At 49.6% G+C, this 22777-nt stretch overlaps 1 protein-coding gene across 1 annotated transcript in view; it reads left to right on the forward strand.

Annotated features, from left to right (window-relative positions):
• Positions 1-22777, forward strand: part of LOC105903250 (protein diaphanous homolog 1) — a 115832-nt gene that overhangs the window by 38132 nt on the left and 54923 nt on the right. Inside the window, 5 exon segments of the mRNA XM_031587588.2 lie at positions 1933-1997; positions 5120-5299; positions 8939-9526; positions 12773-12887; positions 13033-13041. Coding sequence (XP_031443448.1) covers positions 1933-1997; positions 5120-5299; positions 8939-9526; positions 12773-12887; positions 13033-13041 — 957 coding nt within the window.

Consider the following 22777-nt stretch of genomic DNA (forward strand, 5'->3'; position numbering starts at 1 on the left):
CTTTTTCTCTCGTTGTGTTTTTCTCTCATCCTCTCAGCCTCCTATTTGGGTTTATTTTATGCGGGTTCCACTCCAGCACCAGCTTTTCTTCATTTCTTTCATTCCAGCAACCCTGCCTTTCCTCATTAGGTTCGCCACACACACACACACACACACCATTTTATTTATCTTATTTCCCTCTCCCAGTTCTTTCTCTCTACCTCTTTCTCTCCTTCATCTCTGCTGCCTTCTCATTGCCCATTTCCTTTCTCTGTCGCTCATTTTCATTCATTCATTCGTTCTTTCTCTCTCTTTCTCCTACATTGATTTTTCTACCATTCTCCATTTCTCTTTCACCCCTCACCATTCTGCTCATTTCCCCCCTAACTGCCTGCACTGTGCGTCTGTCGCCATCATAATGGCAGCTTTATAGCTCTCACACTCTCTCTGTCTATGTCTGTCTCTCTCTCTCTGTCTCTCTTTCTCTCTCTGTCTCTCTCCCCTTTCTCTCCATCTCATTCTCATTCTGCCCATCTCTGTTTTTACCTCTCCTCATGCATAGCCGTTTGCCACCTTCCTGTCAACATCCTCTCTTGACTCTGCTCCCTCTCTCAATCCCTTTTTCTCAATTTTCTCTTCTATTCCTTCCTCATCCTCTCTCCCTTTTTCTCTCATTCTCTCTCTTCCTATCTTTACCCCTCTCTCTCCTTCACTCTCCCTCTCTCTCCTTCACTCTCTCTCTCTCCTTCACTCTCTCTCTCTCTCCCCCACTCTCTCTCACTCTCTCTCTCTCTCCTTCACTCACTCTCTCTCTCTCTCTCTCTCTCTCTCACTCTCCTTCACTCTCTCTGTAAGCGCTCCAGTCCTCTCCTCCCTCCTCATGAGCAGCAGACGTTTTCACACATGCTCTCTGCCCTCAGGCCTCTCTGCCACCTGTGCCACCCCACTTCCTCCCCCCCACCACGCCCGGCTCCCATTGGCTGATCGCCGCCCTAACGGCAGCTTCCCACAGGTCGATCTGAGGGCCCATCAAGCCCCAGGGCCATTTGACCCACCCCCACCATCTTTCTTTCCCTCCTTTGAACACTGAATTTAAATAATAATAAAAAAAAACTCAAACTGAAATGAAGTCACATCGCAGATTTAATCTCTCAAAAAGAAGCGCTGTGGGGATTTTGAGAAGCGAGTGCCTCCTCAAAAGCACGCTATAGATAGCGACTGCAGATTAGAACACCCCCACCCTCACCCACGCCCATCTCTCCCTCTCTCTCTTTTCCTCTCTCATTCCCTCTTTCTCTTATTTTGTCTCTCTCTCTCTCCTTTCCTCACTCATTCCCTCTCCTTTCCTCACTCATTCCCTCTTTCTCTTATTTTCTTTCTCTCTCTCTCTCTCTTTCTCTCTCCTTTCCTCCTTGTCTCTCATTCCTCTCTGTCCCTCCGCTCTTATTCATTCCTCTTTCTCTTCGTTTTTTCACCATCACTCTTGTTCTCCATCCCCCCATCTCTCTCTCCATCTATGCTGGGTGATAGCATCAGATTTTAATTAGATTCTTTGGTAATCAGCGCACGGATCTGGACTTTGAAGGAGGCCGATAAGACAGGCAGTCTAATCAGACTGAAGGGCACTCTATTCCAGTCGGAGTGAGTCGGATGCCCTAGCCAAAACGTGACGGGTGCAGACGGAAACGTACACACACACACCCACACACACACACACACACACACACACACACACACACACACACACACACACACACACACACACACACACACACACACACAAGTAACTCATATGTCTTTCTCTCCCTCACTTGCCCTTTTCCTTTCTCTCTATGTCTCTCTATTTCACCCCGATCTCTCTCTATCCATCACTCTCTCTATCTATCTCTCTCTCTATCTATCTATCTGACTGTCTGTCTGTTTTGTGTCTGTATCTATCATTCTCCTGCGCAGACAAAATGGTGGACCAGACCAAAGTGGAGATGAGCGAGGCCAAGGCTGTGGAGCTGGAGAAAAAGGTATAAAACATGCACACTACTAAACAATGCTCAAGGTCTCACCAGCGCCTTTACCAAACAACACAGCTCTCAGCTCCTCTCTCTGACGCACACACACAGAAAGAAATACTGAATTATAACTAGTGCTGTCAAATGATTCAAATATTTAATCGCGATTAATCGCATTTATGTCATAGTTAACTCAAAATTAATCGCAATTAATCGCAAATTTGTATCTATTCTAAATGTCCCTTCATTTATTTTTTTTCATCATTTTTTTTTTCATTTTAATGCTCTTATCACAGAGAAGAAATATTGGATTATAACCCAAAATCATGTAGTGAACACTGTCATTGTCTTATATGGCTGATACTTTAATGTACTACAACACAGCAATACTCGGTTGCCGTAATTCAGGAAGATATGAGATCACAACAGCATGCATCGACAGACATTTGTCTAAATACTTCTCATGCGTCTTATGGGCTGAAGACAGGCTAAAATGTATTAATAGTAATTCGCTCAGGTAATGCAAATTGGGTCGGATTCAGAAGGCAAACTATATACCTTTTACTTTATGGGTTCATGATACAGCTGCAAGTGGATCACTATTTCAAGCTGCGCGCGACTGCTTCTGTGGGCCTCATGTTCATCAGAATGTACACCCCCACCCACCCCCCTACGTCAGAACAGACATGCACAGCAGAATACTCTGAACCATTCCTAGAGTCATGTCTTTAAGACCTTTTCGAGCTGGTCTAAGTTGCACAGGGACAGATTCTATGATGTTCTGATCGGACACAGCAATTCGCTAAAAAACTAAACCAAACTAACCAAACAGACTTTTCCAGTGGAGAAGCCTAAATTGAGCCCAGCCGGCCTGCACTAAGCCTAGTATACCCCACCGTGGCACTAAGCCTAGTATACCCCACCGTGGCTCAGTCCCCTTCTTAAGGGCTTCCCAGTCTTTGAGTCTGGATGCAAACCCTGTAACCTATTTGCCATGCTCTACAATGGAAGTGCATTAGAAGAAATGTGACGATTTGGCTATGGACAGCCAACTGTGTGTGTGTGTGTATGATGTGAGTTTTAGTTTGTGTGTGTGTGTGTGTGTGTGTGCCCAGTAGTTGGATCAGAATGTATGTTTGGCATGAGTCTAAACGAGCTCAGCCCATGCACCAGCAGCGCCGCGGGCGTGATCCATTTGCAGCTGCATTACAGGTCCCCCGTGGAAAAGCCTAGCGTGAAAAATGACAAGGTGTTCTGCAAAGGCTGTTCTTACTGCTCCCTTTATGTATCATTCGAAACATGCAGAAATGGCTGTCAATTGGAGCATGTTTTCATACCTGCCAAGTATAGATGGGAACATTTTTGATGCATTACAAATGTGTACAATTTGATAACACACACACACACACAACAATCAGTCTTTTACTCAGATTTAGTATTTTACAAACACATCTCTCTCTCTCTCTCTCTCTCTCTCTCTCTTTCCTTCTCCCCTCCTCTCTCTCGTTGAGCCATCACTGGCACTGTGTCCCTCTCTCCCACTTTCTCGCTCTCCCTCTCTCTTTCGGTGAGCTGAGCTCTCCATCACTGGCTCTGTCTGTCTGTCTGTCTGTGCCTGTCTCTCTCTCCCCCCTGTGCCAGCTGGCTGATGTTTAATTTGTAAGGGGAGAGACAGCAGCAGACTGAAGATTTCCTCTGCCTCTTCCTGACGCCTTCCTGACAGGCTCATCCCTAATCCCCGTCACCACCAGTCTCCGCTCACACACTCTGCAATTACCGTGTGTGTGTGTGGGCGCACGTACATGTAGTGTGTGTGTGTGTGTGTGTGTGTGTGGGCGCACGTACATGTAGTGTGTGTGTGTGTGTGTGTGTGTGTGTGTGTGTACGTGTGTGTGAGTGTGAACTTCCACCCTACAATTTCCTTGTCACAGACTCATAATGGAGAACATGGAGTTATTCCTCAAGTATGTTAGGGTGTTGTGCTTGGATGACGTGGGTTGTGCAGTGTGTGTGTGTGTGTGTGTGCGTGTGTTTGTGAGGAAGATGACCCCTATCAGGAAGCTGTCAGACTGTGTTTACATGTTCTCTCTGTCCATCTGTCTCTGCCCCCCCCCGTCTCTGTCTCTCCCTCTCTCATTTCTCTCGCTCTAATTTGGAGTAATAGCCAGATGTCAGTGGAAGAGGGAGCGCCTTGGTAACAATCACACGGACTAACCATGTCCATATGTAAACGAGCGAGCGAGAGAGAGAGGCTGGGTGTATTCGTCCATCTTTCCCTTCCTCCTCTCCTCCTTCCCACTTTCACTGATGCCACATAATTAAATGCCCACCGCGGCATGTCGGTGTGTCCAGCACGCTCACCGTCTGCATGCAGGGCGCGGAAGGCGACAGAGCGGGCGGATTAGCCAAAACGAGGTGACGAAAGCGAATAGAAGGACCTCCGCAACCACACCAAGGTTTTTTTTTGTCAATAACTTTACCCTAAAAAAAAGTCCCCAGCTGTCGTCTAGCTCCAACTACTGGGGGAAACGGCGCTTTTTGACACGTATACAAGTTTTAATGAGCTTAGCGGAGACCAAAGGGGTTTAATCAAATGCCTCTGATGCCCTTCGCGACAGGAGTATCAGAGGCAGCAGCTGTAGACTTCGCAAGGGGGGTGCCGATGGAAGCTGGGACCTCGGTGTGGATTGTGTGAATTTACTTGGCCCCGAAAAATCCTCCCGCTTGTTTGCATGTTTTCTTCTTAATTGGCCAGATGAAAGAGCTGCTGGAACACTGTAATACACACACACACACACACACACACACACGTGCACACTTATGCGCATTCACACAGCAGTCACATACAAGCCCTCCAGGTATGTCAGCAGTGTAACAGTCTTTGCAAGTCAATACCCCAAACGTACGTACGTTTCTTTTTTCATGTATGCAAACCGAGGTTTGATTCCCTCTAATTAAAGCGCGGCTGCTCGCCACTTCACACGCACTCGGGTCTGATTGATCGCTTTGAAAGCCGAAAGGCGCGTGTTCACGTGTGTGAGTGACGCTCCGACACACCCCTCTCCACACACACCGTGCGCCGTGGGGGTGCGGTGGCTTTGATTGACGCTGCGGCCTTGTGGTTGGCATGGCAGCTGGACACGGAGCTGACGGCGCGGCACGAGCTGCAGGCGGAGTCGAAGAAGATGGAGGGCGACCTCAAGCAGCAGCTGCAGGAGCTGAGCACCGAGAAGGAGCAGCTGGGCTCGGAGAAGACGGAGCGCGAGAAGGAGAACCAGGGCCTGCAGGGGAGGATCAGCGAGCTCAACGAGCAGGTACGCACCTCCACGCTTACACGAGTCACGCTCACAACACACACAGGTTCGGACACACACACACTCCATCTTTCACATACAGAACTCTCACACCTACTTTCGTCTGCCACATGCTTTCTCTTACAAACACACACACAGATGTGTATATGTGTCTCTCCTTCAGACACATATACACATGCACACTGACGTAAACCCCCACAGACTTGCTCTTACATTACACACACACACACACACATACACACACACACTGATGCTCACACATGTTCAGACACATTAATACCTACATCTACACACACACACACACACACACACACACCTACTCTCAGATTGACGTGATGGTAAATGAACCTCTTCCACACACTTCCCCCCAACCCTACTCCAGATTTCACAGACTTCCCACACACAGGTGCAGTGGTGCTACTGTCCTACAAACCACAAACATTCTGGAGTTCAAAGTACCGCCCACACGAATGGCCCTCAGTACAGCAGACCATACTTACACACACACACACACCTCCAACCCTCAACTTAAACACCCGGTTCGAATCACCACCTTGAGGGAAGGCTGAGACCATGTGTCTGTGTTCCTTGTTCACCTATGAATAAACACACACACACACACACACACACACACACACACACCACACTCTCCCTCTCCAACATCACCTCATCACTGTCTCAAGGTGAACGCCTCAAACCCGAGCTGCTGTCTGTCTGCAGTCGAACGTCACTGAAACGTCCACCCACCACAGAGAAATGTATAAGCATACACACAGGCTCAGACTCTACAGAAACTGCAACCCCGGCCGCCTAAATAAACATTCTCAGCCTTGAGACACAAACACACCCACACACACACACACGAGAGAGAGAATGAAAAGCAGGACACAAAAGCGCCCACCCGGCCAATTCACCACGTAGCTTTAGCAGGAGTCCTTTAGCAGATGACCTTATCCAAACAGACACGCAGAGCACGGTCAATACAGATCTCTCTCTCTCTCTCCCCTCCAATGGGAGCTGAACCAGTGACCTCTGTGTTGCAAGGTGTAGGAAGCCATTGCCGTAACCACAACACAACATCGTGTCTTGTCTGATAAGCCTCAAAAGACCTTGAATGATTGGCTGCCGGCCAGCCAGCAAACCTGTGCCATTTCCACCCATTTAAGATGCTCCTCACTTTCTAATGACCTTCAGTGAGATGCTTGGCTTTATTCACTAGTTTGTTAAATCATTGAAATCATTCAGTGTTTTTGGGGGTGATGGTGAAGGGGGGGGGGGGGGCGCTCACACAGTCAGCAGATGAGGACCTTTACCCAGTGCAGATGAAAGGGACGTTCTCAAGCTCGCGCACATACACTACACACACACACACACACTACACATACACGCACACACACACCACCACCCTCCCCCATCACATCAGTCTCTGCTCAGTTTCTCCAAGTCCTCATCAATCCGAGCCACACAAGACCCATCAAAGACAGGCTGTGCAACAGAGGCGTCTCACAGAGGGCCACATGTTGTCTAATTATAAGCAAGAAGAGGGGACTGGAGAGAGGATGAAGAAGAAGAAAAACAGAGAAGAGAGAGTGTGAAAGAGGAGTGATTAGGTTTTCTGTTGGCAGTGGGGATGGAGAGAAAAGTGGCCACTGTTAGAATGAAGGATATTAATAGAGTGGCTTTGATTGGATGAGTGTGTGTCTCTCTCTCTCTCTCTCTCACACTCTCTCTCTCACTCACTCACACTCACACTCACACTCACACACTCACACACACAGAGAGAGAGAGAGACATGACAAGGGATGGGAGAACAAGAAGGAAGTTTAAAAGAGAAGAAAGACCACAAGATGGTGGGAGGGGGAGAGGTGAAAAAGCAGGGATGGACAGAATGGGAGCAGATGGGTCTGAAAAGGAGAGGAGTGAAGGAAGAGAAGCGATGGAGCAGGCAGGAGGAGTGTCTGTGTCGGTATGTTCATCCAGCTGGACCCCGTCTGGAGGTGATGGAGGGCGGTGTGTGGGCCGAGTTTGATCTGGCCTTGCGGTCATCTGTCACCTACACACTCACACACACACACACACTCACACACTCATACGCACACACACTCCATCGTCAAACCAGGTCAGCTAAAGGTGGGCTATCGGAGAGGGATGGCTCCAGTGCTCCCAAACGACTGCATGTGCTGAGCCAACAGAAGCTCCGCTTATCCATCCTTTAAACAAACAAGCCATCAGAGAGCCTTCTCATCAACTGACCACACACACATGCACACACTCACTCACTTGCACATGCTCACTCACACTCACTCACTCACACTCACACACACACATACACACACACACACACACACACACACACACACACACACACACACACACACACACACACACAGACACACACACAGACACACACACAGACACACACACACACTCACAGACACACACTCACTCACTCACTTTCACACTCACTCTCATCCAAACTTCCCGACACACACGCGGACTTCTTTTAAGCAGCAGCCCACTGCTTCATCCTCCTTTCTTGGCTCGGCCGCAGAAGGCAAATCGGCTTTCGCTGCAGCCCACTCGAGGAGCCTGGCAGCGGACTAAGCGGGCCCGCGCCTGACATCGCTGAGTTCTCTCATCCCTTATTAGTAAATTGGTCATTTTTTAATGAGCTGTGTCAAGCCGGGGATGAATAAGAGATGGCACTAATTAGTCATGGGATCTGACAGGGATCATCTTTTCCTCTCAGGGGCCAATCTTAACCTCTTAAAAACTTAAAAGCTAGTTTCAATCTCTCTCACTTCCTTTTCTTCCTCTCTCTCTCCTTTCTGTCTTTTCTTATTTTCTCTTTCTCTTTTACTTTCACTCACATTAACACACTCCCCCTCTCTCAATGCCTCTCATGCTCTCCTCCTCTCTTTCACATGCACACACTCTTCCATAAACACACACACACACACACACATACACACACATGCACACAGATCTTCTAACTCTCCCTCCCTCCCATTCCCCTTTATCCTCATCTAACCCCCCCATCCACTGTTTATTTACTTCAAGCACTCTCCTCTCGTCGTTGAACCTCCTTACTTCCTGTCTGGAGTGCATCACTTCCTGTGAGCTCTCTGTCCTCCCTGCCCTGTACTCTGACTCCCCACTGAGACTCTCTGTAAATAAAGACACACACACACACACACACACACACACACACACACACCAGTGCAGAAATCTCCTCTTCCTTCCTTCCTCTTTCGTTTTCTCTTCTCGGGAGCTTTGATGTTAGGTGCCAGGTCATCTTTTTGTTTTGGTGCCTTTTGCCAGTCAGCCTACCGTGGGACCGTGCTTCATTAACTTGGTACGGTCCGATCGCCCCTAAATAAACCCCTCTGAATATCCATGACTTCAAAGGTTCCTATTTGTTGGCCCCTGTAAGTCACTCCATGCAAGCCTAATGTGGTTTAATATTATTTCACATACATTCACAAAGGGATTTCACCATTGATGTTCTTAACAGAAATGCGTCACACACAGATATTAAAGCTTTTTCATGGTATCTGCTGTTATTGCTCAGTCAGTATGCTGAAGGCCATTAGATCTGGTGAGAACCTTTTTCTAGTGTTCCTTTCTTCATTCCCACAGATTGAGAAGCTGTCTAAAGACCTGGAGGAAGCCAAGACTAAGGTCGTCACGGTGATGGTGCCCGTGCCTACACCACTGGCCCCAGGCCAACCTGGGGCACCTCCACCGCCACCGCCACCACCACCACCCCCCCTCCCGGGTCAGACTGGCCCCCCAATACCATGCCCCGCGGCCATCCCTTTCCCTTTCCCAGCGCCGCCACCCCCACCCCCACTGCCTGGCATGCCTGGACCCCCGCCACCTCCACCCTTGCCAGGGATGCCTGGACCCCCACCACCCCCACCCTTACCAGGGATGCCTGGTCCTCCACCGCCACCCCCACTACCAGGCATGTGTGGTCCCCCTCCTCCTCCACCTCTACCGGGCATGGGCGGTCCCCCTCCTCCTCCACCTCTACCAGGCATGGGTGGCCCACCACCCCCTCCGCCTCCCCCTGGCGGCCCCGGGATGCCCCCTCCATTCCCTGGCATGCCTCCCCCTCCAGGTGGGGGCTTCGGAGGTTGGGGAGTCCCTGCCCTGCCCTTCGGCCTGGAGCCTAAGAAGGACTACAAGCCAGAGGTCCAGCTGAAGAGAGCCAACTGGTCCAAGGTGTGTGTTTACGCACAAATGCATACGTTTGTGGGTGATCATCATGTACATACGTGTGCATGCATGGCTGTATGTGCTTGGTTGTACTTTTTGTGACGACCCCGCCTCTTTTGGGTTGCTGGGCGGGCTGTTTGTCTGTCTCTGTGTTTGTGTTACAGATGACCCGCAGGTGTGTTGGCTCGTCAGTTATTGGGAACACCTGCGACCGGTGTTCCCAGTACTATAAGAGCCAGTCACCCTGATTCATCGTGAGATTGCCACGGAGATCCTGACGGATATTCAGAAAACTTAAGGACGCGCTGCTCGCGCAATGCTCAACGCTACGTACTTGCTACGATACAACATTCCACCTACTGCCCTAGCATGCATACATACATGACATCCCTACTGATCCACTGACTGTCCCCCACCTCACTGTAGTCTTGCCTGGTCATATGACCGTAGTTAATAATAAAGTAATACCTTTTAGAGTTAAGCTCTGTGTGAATCTCTATTATTCTCTATTATCCTTAAGCTCTCTGAATATCCGTCAGGATCAGTAGGGATGTCATGTATGTATGCATGCTAGGGCAGTAGGTGGAATGTTGTATCGTAGCAAGTACGTAGCGTTGAGCATTGCGCGAGCAGCGCGTCCTTAAGTTTTCTGAATATCCGTCAGGATCTCCGTGGCAATCTCACGCAGGTGTTCCCAATAACTGACGAGCCAACACACCTGCGGGTCATCTGTAACACAAACACAGAGACAGACAAACAGCCCGCCCAGCAACCCAAAAGAGGCGGGGTCGTCACATTTTGCATTGTCATCTGTGGCGGATGCTGTATGTCTGTCTGACTTGTGTCTGACTTGTGTTAGAGAGTGTGTGTGTGTGTGTGTGTGTGTGTGTGTGTGTAAGAGCAGGTGAGGTGAGGAGTGTATTACTATGCATATATGTCATTAATGGGAGCACAGGCCTGTAAAACCGGAGTGAAATGTGACGAGTGATCATCAGTGCTGCCATGTATGTAAAAGCACATAGTCTTCTCCGTCCCTTTGTTGCTCTCTTTCTCTTTGTCTGCCTTTCTTTTCTTTCTTTTCCCTCTCTCTCTCTCTCTCTCTCTCTCTCTCTCTCTCTCTCTCTCTCTCTCTCTCTCTCTCTCTCTCTACCTTCCTCACTCATTGTTTCACACTCTCTCATCTGCAAGAGTTAAAACTTCAGAACAGAATTGTCTTTCCCCTTTTGCCTAAAGCTACTGTTTAATGGCTTCAGTTGCGTTCATGAGCGCTTAGTTCCTCCCTCCCTCTCCCTCCCTCGCTTTTTTTTTTCTCTCTTTTCCTTCTCACAGCGGTGAGAGCCCTTTGACGAGGATGTCACAGAAATTGCTTTTTAATAAGCCTGCTTCTTTTTAACTGGGCCTGTGAAAGATAATTAAATAGCTGCTAGAAAGGACAGCATTCTTTTGTAATTTAAATTAACATTTTTTTTTCCCCCTCCTCTCATCCTCTCTCACTGGTCTCACTATCACAAGCACCCCCCAACCTCCCCCTATGAATGTGAGCAGTCACACACACACACACACACACACACACACACACACACACACACACACACACACACACACACACACACACACACACACTCTCCCAGTGGCACTCAGGGTAATGAAAGGCTGGTATCTGAGAAGTCACCACCTTTCTCTTCCTTTCTCGCTGCCTCTGTTTGCCTCTCACCCCTCCTCTCATTCTCTCTATCTCTTCTCTTCTCTTATCCTTTCGCTTCCCTCAATCCCTCTCTTGCATTCTCTCTCTCCATCTTGCGCTCTCTCTCTCTCTCTCTCTCTCTCTCTCTCTCCTGCTCTCCCTCCCTCTCTCTCTTGCTCTCCCTCCCTCCCTCTCTCTCTCTCTCTCTCTCTCTCTCCATCTTGCTCTCCCTCCCTCTCTCTCTCCCTCTCTCCATTCTCAAAGTGAGGGTAGGGAGGCGGAGGCGTAGGTAGAGAAGTTAATCTAGAGGCAGCGTGGGGCTTTATTAGGCTAGTGAGAATGAGAAATGAAGAGAGAGAGAGAGATGGAGAGAGCTCGGGTGAGGTGGAAAGAGAGAGTCTGATTGAGCGAGCGAGCGAGTGAGAGTGTGTCTTCCTCGCCCTGGCCCTCCGTCTCGGCGGCTGCGGGCCTTTTGTCGCTCGCCGGTCCCTTTTGTGCTGAAAATCAGGATCGTTTTTAATGAGTTTCGCCTCTCCGTCACCCCCTCCTTTCTCTCCCACCATCATATCGCACGACGTACTCCCTCATCTTCGGCTTATCCCCCACTCCCTCCCTCCATCCCTCCCTTATCGGTCCTCTCATTTTCTCTCCTCTCATTCTCCCGGCCTTGTTTTACAAGCGCTCATTCCTTTGCTCTCTTTCCTCTTGTTATGCCGATAAAGGAAGTTGCCAAGCCATTAAGAGGTTTATCGCCGCGCCTACCTATGCGACTCTTTCGTACTTCAGGGGCTTTGGGGGCCACTCGCTGTTTTTTGCGAGTGACGGCGGACGAGCGAGTGAGAGGGAAAGAAAGGGAACGAAAGAAGAAGAGAAAAAAAAACTGAAAAAAAAGAAAGAAAGACTTCACACTCCTCAGATTGCCCACTCCGAAGCTTGAATTATCATAATGCAATTATCGCACTACATTAACAAGCCTCAATGGCTCACCGAGGAGAGAATTGATAGCCTGATTTCCCCCGCCCCTAAGCCGTTACCCTCCTCCCCCATCTCTCTCTCCCTCTCTCTTTCTCTCACGCTCGCTCTCTCTCTCTTGTCCTCTTTTTCCGTGGCCTTGATCATCCCTCTGTCTGCCTTTGGGGCTCCATTGAAAGGAGCTGCTCTATAGACTAGAGCATAGGGCCTTTGCCACGTGCTAATGCTTTGGACTGGAGCGCACACACACAGCCAACCTCCCCAGTGGCTCGCAGTCCCCTGATTGGCCGGTCCAAAACCCACATCCCCGTGCTGCGCGTGGAGCTTATAGCACATCTGGCCCGAGGCAGGGAAAGAACTGAGCCCAATCCCACAGTGAGATGGATGGAGAGGATTGTGTGTGTGTGTGTGTGTGTGTGTGTGTGTGTGTGTGTGTGTGTGTGATATGTGCTGATGTAATGTACCTTTGTTTGTCTACCTAGCTATCTCTCTCTTTCCCTCTTTGTTAAACATGGGCAATAAAGTTAAAATTCTAATTATCTCTCTCTCTCTCTCTCTCTCTCCCCTCCCTCTCTCTGTCTCTTTCTGTGGAGTAGATTGGGCCAGAGGACCTGTCTGAGAAGAGCTTCTGGACCAAGGTGAAGGAAGAGCGCTTTGAGACAAATGAGCTCTTCGCCAAACTCACCCTCACCTTCTCCTCACAGACCAAGAGTGAGTGACACACACACACCTACACACACACACACACACACACACATACAGGCTAGTGGATTGTGGAAGAGTAAAGTTGCTAATCACTTTCTTTTTTTATCTCTCTATTTCCTGCCCATGCTGTATCTCTCCCTCTCCCCCACAGCTTCTAAAGGTAAGCAATGCCCCACTCCGTTTGTGTTGGTGTGTGTGTGTGTGTGTGTGTGTGTGTGTGTGTGTGTGTGTGTTGGTGTGTGTGTTCGCCAGTCCATGCACATGTTTTTCTCTGTGTCAGTGTGTTCCTATGTATAAACTCGTCCCCTCTGAGCGTGTGTGTGTGTGTGTGTGTGTGTGTGTGTGTGTGTGTGTGTGTGTGTGTGTGTGTGTGTGTGTGTGTGTGTGTGTGTGTGTGTGTGTGTGTGTGTGTGTGCGCGCGCGCGCCTTCATACTGGATTCCTCTATGTGCGTGGGTGTTGTGATATCTGTCAGCTAGCATTTTGCAACTCGTTGGCCACCCACCAGCGATTGCAGGTGGCAGGAGGGAAAGCTTGATGGACGGCTGACTGCAGAGAGAGATGGAGCGAGAGATGCAGGGGTTGACTGAGCGGCGAGGGGGGAAGAGAGAGAGATAGAGAGAGTGAGAGAGTGAGAGAGAGAGAGTGAGCGAGTGAGAGAGCTGGAGGGAGATGGAAGAGAAAAAAAAGAGAGAAAGATGGAAGGGTTGGCTGGAGGGGGGTAGGTGTCATTTCTCTCCCCCTGGTAGGGAGTCGTTTGTCGGCGGCTCCAGTGGTGTGGGTGGCTGAAATCCAATCCTGGCTCCCTGAGGCCATGCAGCAATGTGTGTGTGTGTGTGTGTGTGTGTGTGTGTGTGTCAGACACACACAGACACACACAGACAGACAGACAGACAGGCAGACTGACAGAGTGTGTGTGTTAGAGACACACAAGCAAGCACTCTGCCAGTTTTGTTATTGTTACAGTTTTTTGGTCTGTTGTGGTGTGTGTGTGTGTGTGTGATACAGCTCAGGGACACATCGCCACCAAAGACCTGATAAAGCGTGTGGCCAACAACAGGCCGGCATTTTTGAAGGTGATTTTAGCTGTCCAAGCATTTGCGTGTGTGTGTATGAATGTTTATGTGTGTGTGACTTTGCCTCATTGTCTCAGAGGATAATGTGTTTGTGCAACTATGGGTGTGGAACTATGCTCTCTGTGTTTGTTTGTCTTTGAGAAAAGTATGTTGTTGACAGATCTGTCAACAGATGTGGTATGTTTATGTGTATCAGTTTGTATGCTATTTTGTGTAATGTGCCTTTCTTTGAGAGAACAACAACATTATGTTGTTATCAGAGCTCTTGAGTGCAGTGTGTGTGTGTGTGTGTGTGTGTGTGTGTGTGTGTGTGTGTGAGAGAGTGTGTCTATGGGTGTGTGTGTTGGGCAACTATGTCCGGTACCACCTGCTCTCTGTCCCCTGGGGGCTGTCACAGCGTCACCCCCGAGCTCCCCCCTCTCTCACCCTCACCTTCCCTTCTTCCTGTCACCCGGCCCTCTGCCCTGCTCCTACATATTCATGCTTATTTGACTGGAGAATGCACCTGAGAGCTGTGTGTGTGTGTGTCGCGCTCTCTCTCTCTCTCCCACTGTGTGTATATATATATGTGTGTGTGTATGTGTGTCTGAAACGGAGTGAGATAAAGTGAGGTAGTGTGTTTTTGGGCTTCTAGTTTCGCGGAGTAAATGACCTTCCGCTGTGACACATTCGCACCAGATGGACACACTCGCATACCCATGCACCTTACCCACACGCACACACACACATACACACAAACAAACACAGCTGTCTGAATTTAAAACGCAGAAATGTCATCATTGGCAGCTGTCTCATTCCTACTCGCCTTACTGAGCGTGTGTATGTGTGTGAGTCAGACTGTCTGATTTGATTGTGAGTAACCTTTTCTTATTTCTGACTGTAAAAACAACTCTGGCCTTTTCATTGCACTTTAACTGTCCTATCTTGTCCACATATCTCATATGTCGGTGTCTGTGTCGTCTGTGTGTGTGTGTGTGTGTGGGTGGGTGGGTGGATGTACATGTGCGTGTGTGTGTGTGTTAACCCCAAAAATCCTCCTTCCCTAGTAAAAAAGGCAGCTCCTCCATCCTCCAGCCATCTTGTGCCACGTTTGTCCTCCAGGCTCAACTGGCCTAAATTCCATCCAGCCTCTCTCCTCCTCCGCTACTCTTCATCCCTCTCTTATCTCTTCATCGTCTTCTCCTTTTTCTTTGTCTTCTCCTTTTTCCTTCTCCTCTATCTCCTCCCCCCTCCTCTGCCTCTTATTCTGCCCTTCCCTCTCTTGCCCAACCAAGTGAAAGGACACCACTGCCAGCTAACGGTGACCTTTGACCTCCCTCCTCCTCTCTCGCTCCGCATCACCTCCTCGCCCTCCCCCTGGGCTGACAGTCCGGTCGCAGGTCGATGACCTCACCAGCGCGGTCAGCCGTCTCGCCGCTGATGGGATGCGACGGGCCCTCTGGCCCTCGGACCAGTTATTCGCTCCGCTGTCATCTCTCGCTCTCTCACTCTATCCTTCTCTCCCTCGTTTCTCTATCTCCATCTCTCTTCAGCCCTCCCTCTGTCTTTCTGTCTCTTTCCCTCCTTCTCCTTCCTCCCTCCTTCTCTCAACCTCTCTCTCTCTGTTTAGCCTCTATCTCTCTCTGTCTACTGTCTGTGATTGTGAACTTCAGCTAGTTTGTGTTGAGTGTTTTTTTTGTCCAAATGAAGGAGATTTCCCTAAGTGGTTGCACCGTGTATGTTAAGTTGGGCACATGTGTGTGTGTGATGAGCTGACTGCAAGTGTGTGTGATTTCATGTGCGAGTGTCACGTTCGAGTGGAATGTGTGCCTTAATTGGGTTCTGTTGTATTGCTCGTGTGTATAGAATGTTTAGGATAGACGCAGTTCATGAAGTGTGTGTGAAGTGGGAGTGGGTGTATTGGAGGGTGTTTGACAGTGACGCTCTTGTAGATCACGGCTGGCGGTGTAAGTGGTTTAGGTGTGTGTGTGTGTGTGTGTGTGTGTGTGTGTGTGTGTGTGTGTGTGTGTGTGTGTGTGTGTGTGTGTGTGTGTGTGTGAAGGTGCCAAGGTGCCAGAGTGAGTGTTTAGTGAATGTTTAGCCCAAAACTGGGTGCTTCCACTAATGTCGGAGTTTGGCTGGAATTTTTCTACGCTTTGAAATGCAGACACGAGTCTCTCTCTCTCTCTCTTTCCTTTACTCATCCGTTTTCAGATCTCTATCCCCCCTCCTCTCTCTCTCTCTCTCTCTCTCTCTCTCTCTCTCTCTCTTTCCCCCCTCTCTTCTTATTAAACGAAGGAGAGAGGTTGTGTTTTTATGTGTTTTCTTTTTTTTCTTTTCGATTTTTCCGAGCTGCACGCCAACGGACTGTTTGATAGCTGAGCGCTGTTTGAAGTCCGCACCTCAGATAGGCCAATTAGCACAGAGGGAGAGAGGAGCGAGGGAGGGAGCGACGCAGAAAGCTGTGGAGGAATAAGAAAGCAAGAGCACTTGTCCAAAAGGGAGGGATGGGGTATGGAGGGAGAGAGAAAGATGAGGGGAGAGGGAGAAAGAGAGAGAGAGAGAGAGAGAGTTGGAGACAGCATGAAGGAAGTTGTTGATTCTTGTGTTTGCTGCATCTCATTATGAAGATGACTCTTTAATGCCACTGCCACCCAACACACACACACTCACACACACTCTCACACTCTCCTCCTCCTCCTGGCGTCCTGGTTTCGTAGTCTCCGTGGAGACCGTTGCCGTTCCCAGCGAGCGCACTCAGTGCCACCTTTGGCAGCCGGCGGAGCCGCCACCCCTCACCTCCGCTCCGCTGATGCATGCAGCGACCTACTTTATTACCACGCCGACTGTCTCCACGGCGATAGCCCAGCCTGACGAACGCTCCGCTCCCCTCCGCTCCGTGCATCTTGATCTGCCGAGCTGGCGGTGGCAAGGTTGCGCACCCTGGTGTGAAGGCAAACACACACACACACACACACACACACACACACACACACACACACACGCACCTGGCCATTCTACAGAGATAGGGTGGTGTCTGGCACCTTGGTGGCCCAGGGTGTCATGGCACACCACCACTCTTCTTCTCCTCCTCCTCCTCCTCCTCCTTCCCCTCTTCCTCTCCTTTAGTCCCTTATGGCTCTCTTTGCTGTGTGTTCTTTAGAGGACGTCTCAGTGTCACACACACACACACACATACAGAGAAAAAGAGAGAACGGGAAAGAGAGTCAGAGATACAGAGAGAGAAAGAGGATGGCTCATGATTCTTTTAGCCATGTTCCTTTGATGACTTTTCAGTGTCATTGAAGAACTTTTCATCTGAGGTTTTTTTTTTCTATCTCTCTCCCTCCCCCCCCCCCCCCCCCCCCCCCCCCCTCTCTCTCTCTGAGTTTTAAACACAAAACTGTTCTAGGGCAGCCACTGTATCAGAGCTGTTTGTGTGGGCTGAGAGAGCACTGTGTTTTTCCCTTGTTTAATGCTGTTTGCTTGTCATCTCTCTTTTCCAAGGATACCTGCAGAAACCCGTGTAATACGAGATCCATTTCAATTCTTCACCCTTCTTTCTCTCCCCTCAACATCAATCGATAGAGCCTCATATTTTATTTGGGTGTGCGTGCGCGAGTGTTTATGTTTGTGTGTGAAGGCGGCCGTGCGAGTGAGTGTCTGCGTGTCTGTCTGTCTGTGTGCGTGAGGCGTGAGGCAATCTCTTGGCGAGCGGAAATCGATCCTCCAGTCGTTTGTTTCCTGCCTTTTCGCTACTAATGAAGCCGGCGGGTGGAAGAAAAGGTCGCACTAATGCACCTTATCATCCGCACTTTTCCCGCCAACCGGCGCCCCTAACCCCTCACGTCTACCTAGCCCACCCCACCTGACCCCCTCCCCCCACCTGCCCCCTTCCCCTACTCACATCTCGAGCTCCCTAATACTCACCTGAGCGGCGAGGTCGCCTTTTAATTGATGTCGCATCACAAACGAGGCCCTCAAGTGCTCTCAGGTTTTCCCTAAAGAAGAGCAACACCACTGCTGGAATGTGAAGCCACCTCCACCAAGACAGACGAGAGTCTACCCATAGTGCTTTAGCAGTGAGAATGCTTTGTTAAGTGCTTTTTTTGCATTTGTGCCTGTTTATCCCAAGGTTCTTTAACTGTTTGTTTCTGTGTTGTTGGTGTGTGTGTGTGTGTGTGTTGCATGTGTGTGTGCGTGAGTGGTTGGTGTGTTGCGCGTGTTGTCCCAAGGTTCTTTAACTGTCTGTTTCTGTGTTGTGTGTGTCGTGTGTGGTTGGTGTGTGTGTTGTGTGTGTGCGTGCGTGTGCGGTTGGTGTGTTGCCTCTCCCTTGTCATTCGTGGTTGTGTGACCAGAAGTTTACTTTTGCCTGCCTCTGGGCGGGTGTGTGCATATGTGTTTGGGGGGGGTGGGGTTTGTGAGTTGACGGAGAGGACGAGCGGGCAGGCAAACGCCCCTCTGGGGGGTTTGGGCCGGTCTGCCGTCTGCGCGCCCCACTCTCCGTGTCGGCCGGCCCCACAGGGAGGAGAAGAGGATGGCAAATACGCCACTAACCACGCTATAAATGGCCAAGATGGTCCAAAGCAATTGCATGACTGACATGTTTTGCATAAAGATGAGGAAGCGGTGTCAGCATGATGTTGTGTGTGTGTGTGTGTGTGGGCTATGTTTGTGTGTGTATGTTTGTGTGAATATATAGGGATTAGGTTATTTTTAGAGTTGATTTGATTTGAGGCACTTTGTAGGTAATGTGTGTGTGCGTGCGTGTGTCTGTTCTCGGATGTGTATATGCGGGCGTACTTGTGTGTGTTTATGTGGTCATGTCATGGACCAGAAATGGGAGAAATGGATATATTATTTAAGTCACACAGATAATTTGATAAGTGTTGGTATGCGTCATACATGTTGGCTATGAGTGCATGTTTGAAGGACATGAAAGGAAACTAGTTGAGTTTTAAGAGAAGGAGCAGGGCTCTTTTCCTGTTTCCTGTCGGCCAAAATGTAACACCGCCCTGTCTGACTGGCTGTCAGAAATGATCCCTCAAGTGAAATAAGTCTCTCTTTTATTCGCCTTTTCTGCTCTTTTCACTTGCTATTTGGAGGAGAAACTTTGACCACCGAACGAATGAATTATTGATGGTTTGTCGCGAGGAAGTGTGTGCATTAATCAGAAATCAGGTACTAGTCGGGTTGGGTTTGACGCCAGAGTCCCCTGCCACCCCTGTCATTCCACGCTAAATAGTGCAGCAGAAAAGCTTAGATCAATACTATTCTGCGCACATAAAGGACAAAGGTGCACATCTCATAACATAGCATTTACCCCACAACATGACATGAAGGCTATAGGCAGTTTACACAAGACAGAGTGGAAAGGCAGCCTGAATCGAGCGCAGAAGAGCAAGAAGACGCTCCTTCAGCTCAGGTTCATTCTTCAAATACTAGAACATCAGCCTACACAATGCCTTCAAACCAGGCAAGACACTTCCCAGTTTAACTAGCTAATGTTAGAAAGCTTAAGATCTTATAGGCTGCAGTAAATGCTACAAGCCTAGTCTATGGAGCAAAAAGCTTACGCTTGGCAGCCTTATAGTTTGTGAGTGTGGTTTATTCCAAGACTGATTCACACATACTGTCCTTTTGAAAGGCTAGCCTACACTTCAACCTCTCCTGCTTCGGATGTGACTTTAGCATCTCATATGATCTGTCATTCCCCGAAGTATAGCATGGCTTGTAGCGCCCCTAAACTCAATAAAGACACAGCTCCACCACAAAGCAATTCCACTTAGGGTACCCAAATGGCCAGCAGAGTTCAATGAGCAGAGTTTAGGAAGATGCATAATGATGTTTATGATCGTAAATGGAAATGTTTTTTTTTTTTCATTTTGGCTAAAATGTGAAGAATGCCTGGCCGAAGGGCTAGCAGGGATGATGAAATGCTGAGAGCCCTGGGGAGGGACGGGGACGGGGAGATGTGTGTGTGTGAAAGGGACGGGAAGATGTGTGTGTGAAAGGGACGGGGAGATGTGTGTGTGAAAGGGACGGGGAGATGTGTGTGTGAAAGGGACGGGGATGAGGAGATGTGTGTCTGAAAGGGACGGGGAAATGTGTGTGTGAAAGGGACGGGGAGATGTGTGTGTGAAAGGGACGGGGAGATGTGTGTGTGAAAGGGACGGGGAGATGTGTCTGAAAGGGACGGGGAGATGTGTCTGTGAAAGAGACGGGGAGATGTGTCTGTGAAAGGGACGGGGAGATGTGTGTGTGAAAGGGACGGGGAGATGTGTGTGTGAAAGGGACGGGGAGATGTGTGTGTGAAAGGGACGGGGAGATGTGTGTGTGTGAAAGGGACGGGGAGATGTGTGTGTGTGAAAGGGACGGGATGAGGAGATGTGTCTGTGAAAGGGACGGGATGAGGAGATGTGTGTGTGAAAGGGACGGGGAGATGTGTGTGTGAAAGGGACGGGGAGATGTGTTTGTGAAAGGGACGGGGATGAGGAGATGTGTGTGTGAAAGGGACGGGGAGATGTGTGTGTGAAAGGGACGGGGAGATGTGTGTCTGAAAGGGACGGGGATGAGGAGATGTGTCTGAAAGGGACGAGGAGATGTGTGTGTGAAAGGGACGGGGAGATGTGTGTGTGAAAGGGACGGGGAGATGTGTTTGTGAAAGGGACGGGGAGATGTGTGTGTGAAAGGGACGGGGAGATGTGTGTGTGTGTGGTGTGTGAAAGGGACGGGGAGATGTGTGTGTGAAAGGGACGGGGAGATGTGTGTGTGAAAGGGACGGGGAGATGTGTGTGTGTGTGAAAGGGACGGGGAGATGTGTGTGTGTGTGTGTGTGTGAAAGGGACGGGGAGATGTGTGTGTGAAAGGGACGGGGATGAGGAGATGTGTGTGTGAAAGGGACGGGGATGAGGAGATGTGTGTGTGAAAGGGACGGGGAGATGTGTGTGTGTGTGTGAAAGGGACGGGGAGATGTGTGTGTGTGTGTGAAAGGGACGGGGAGATGTGTGTGTGAAAGGGACGGGGAGATGTGTGTGTGTGTGTGTGTGTGTGTGTGTGAAAGAGACGGGGAGATGTGTGTGTGTGTGTGTGTGTGTGTGTGTGAAAGAGACGGGGAGATGTGTGTGTGAAAGAGACGGGGAGATGTGTGTGTGAAAGGGACGGGGAGATGTGTGTGTGTGTGTGTGTGAAAGGGACGAGGAGATGTGTCTGTGAAAGGGACGGGGATGAGGAGATGTGTGTGTGTGAAAGGGACGGGGAGATGTGTGTGTGAAAGGGACGGGGAGATGTGTGTGTGAAAGGGACGGGGATGAGGAGATGTGTGTGTGAAAGGGACGGGGAGATGTGTGTGTGAAAGGGATGAGGAGATGTGTGTGTGAAAGGGACGGGGAGATGTGTGTGTGAAAGGGATGAGGAGATGTGTGTGTGAAAGGGACGGGGAGATGTGTGTGTGAAAGGGACGGGGAGATGTGTGTGTGAAAGGGACGGGGAGATGTGTCTGTGAAAGGGACGGGGAGATGTGTCTGTGAAAGGGACGGGGAGATGTGTGTGTGAAAGGGACGGGGAGATGTGTGTGTGAAAGGGACGGGGAGATGTGTGTGTGAAAGGGACGGGGAGATGTGTGTGTGAAAGGGACGGGGAGATGTGTGTGTGAAAGGGACGGGGAGATGTGTGTGTGAAAGGGACGGGGAGATGTGTGTGTGAAAGGGACGAGGAGATGTGTGTGTGAAAGGGATGAGGAGATGTGTGTGTGAAAGGGACGGGGAGATGTGTGTGTGAAAGGGACGGGGAGATGTGTGTGTGAAAGGGACGGGGAGATGTGTGTGTGAAAGGGACGGGGAGATGTCTCTGTGAAAGGCTGCTCTTGTGAATAAATCATGCCGGGCCATCTCTGCTGCCTCTGATGGGTTAATGCACAGGTCAGCGACACCACAGGAAGAAGAGAAAAGCTCTATCTGTCTGTCTCTCTCTCTCTGTCTGTCTCTCTCTCTCTGTCTCTCTCACACTCTCTCTCTCTCTCTTTCTGTGTCTCTCTCACTCTATTTCTGTCTCTGTCTCTCTTTCTGTGTCTCTCACTCTATTTCTCTCTCTCTCTCTGCTGGTGTTCTCTCTCCATCCCTGCTCTACTCCCACACTTTTCTTTTTGTTCTCCCCCTCATTCTCCCTCCCTCGCACTCCACCACTCCCTGTGTTTTGGATCCATTTTCCACACATTCATGTGGTGCATTTCAGCTATTTTCTCTTTCTGTCTCACTCACTCTCCTCTCTCTCTCTCTACCCCCCCCCCTCTCTCTCTCTACCCCCCCCCCCCTTCTCTCTCTCTCACTCTATCTGTCTCTGTTTGTGTTTACGGCGGCTTTCAGGATGATTGTGGCAGTGGAATTGCGTTGGGAGTCATTCATGTAGCATTAAGCATCTACCCACTCGCCTTTCTAAAGGTGTTTGTCTGTGATGAGATGGAAAGGCGTCCACTTTCACCGCTTTTTGTTTGTCTGCCTCTTTGTTGGTTTGTTTGCTTTTGTATGCCTGTGTGTCAATATGTCTGTGTTTGGTTTTATCTGTGTGTAGATAGTTGTGTGTGAATATCTGAGTGTGTTTGTGTGTGTGTGTGTGTGTGTGAGAGAGTTATTTGTGGATATGCGTGAATATATGTTTGTTTGTGTGTGTGTATGTGTGTGTGTTTTTACTCCTCTTAACAGTGTTTGCTCGGCTATTGTCTGGACCCAGCGCACCTCAATAAAGTTTAGTTGATGAGAGCCGTCTGAGCTCTTCTTCTCGTCTTTCTCTCCTTTTCTTTCTTCCTCTCCCCTAAAACCTCATTGATTCCCCATACCCCCCCCGC

This window comes from Clupea harengus, chromosome 20 (genome assembly GCF_900700415.2).
Source record: "Clupea harengus chromosome 20, Ch_v2.0.2, whole genome shotgun sequence".
In the NCBI taxonomy this organism is placed as follows: domain Eukaryota; kingdom Metazoa; phylum Chordata; class Actinopteri; order Clupeiformes; family Clupeidae; genus Clupea; species Clupea harengus.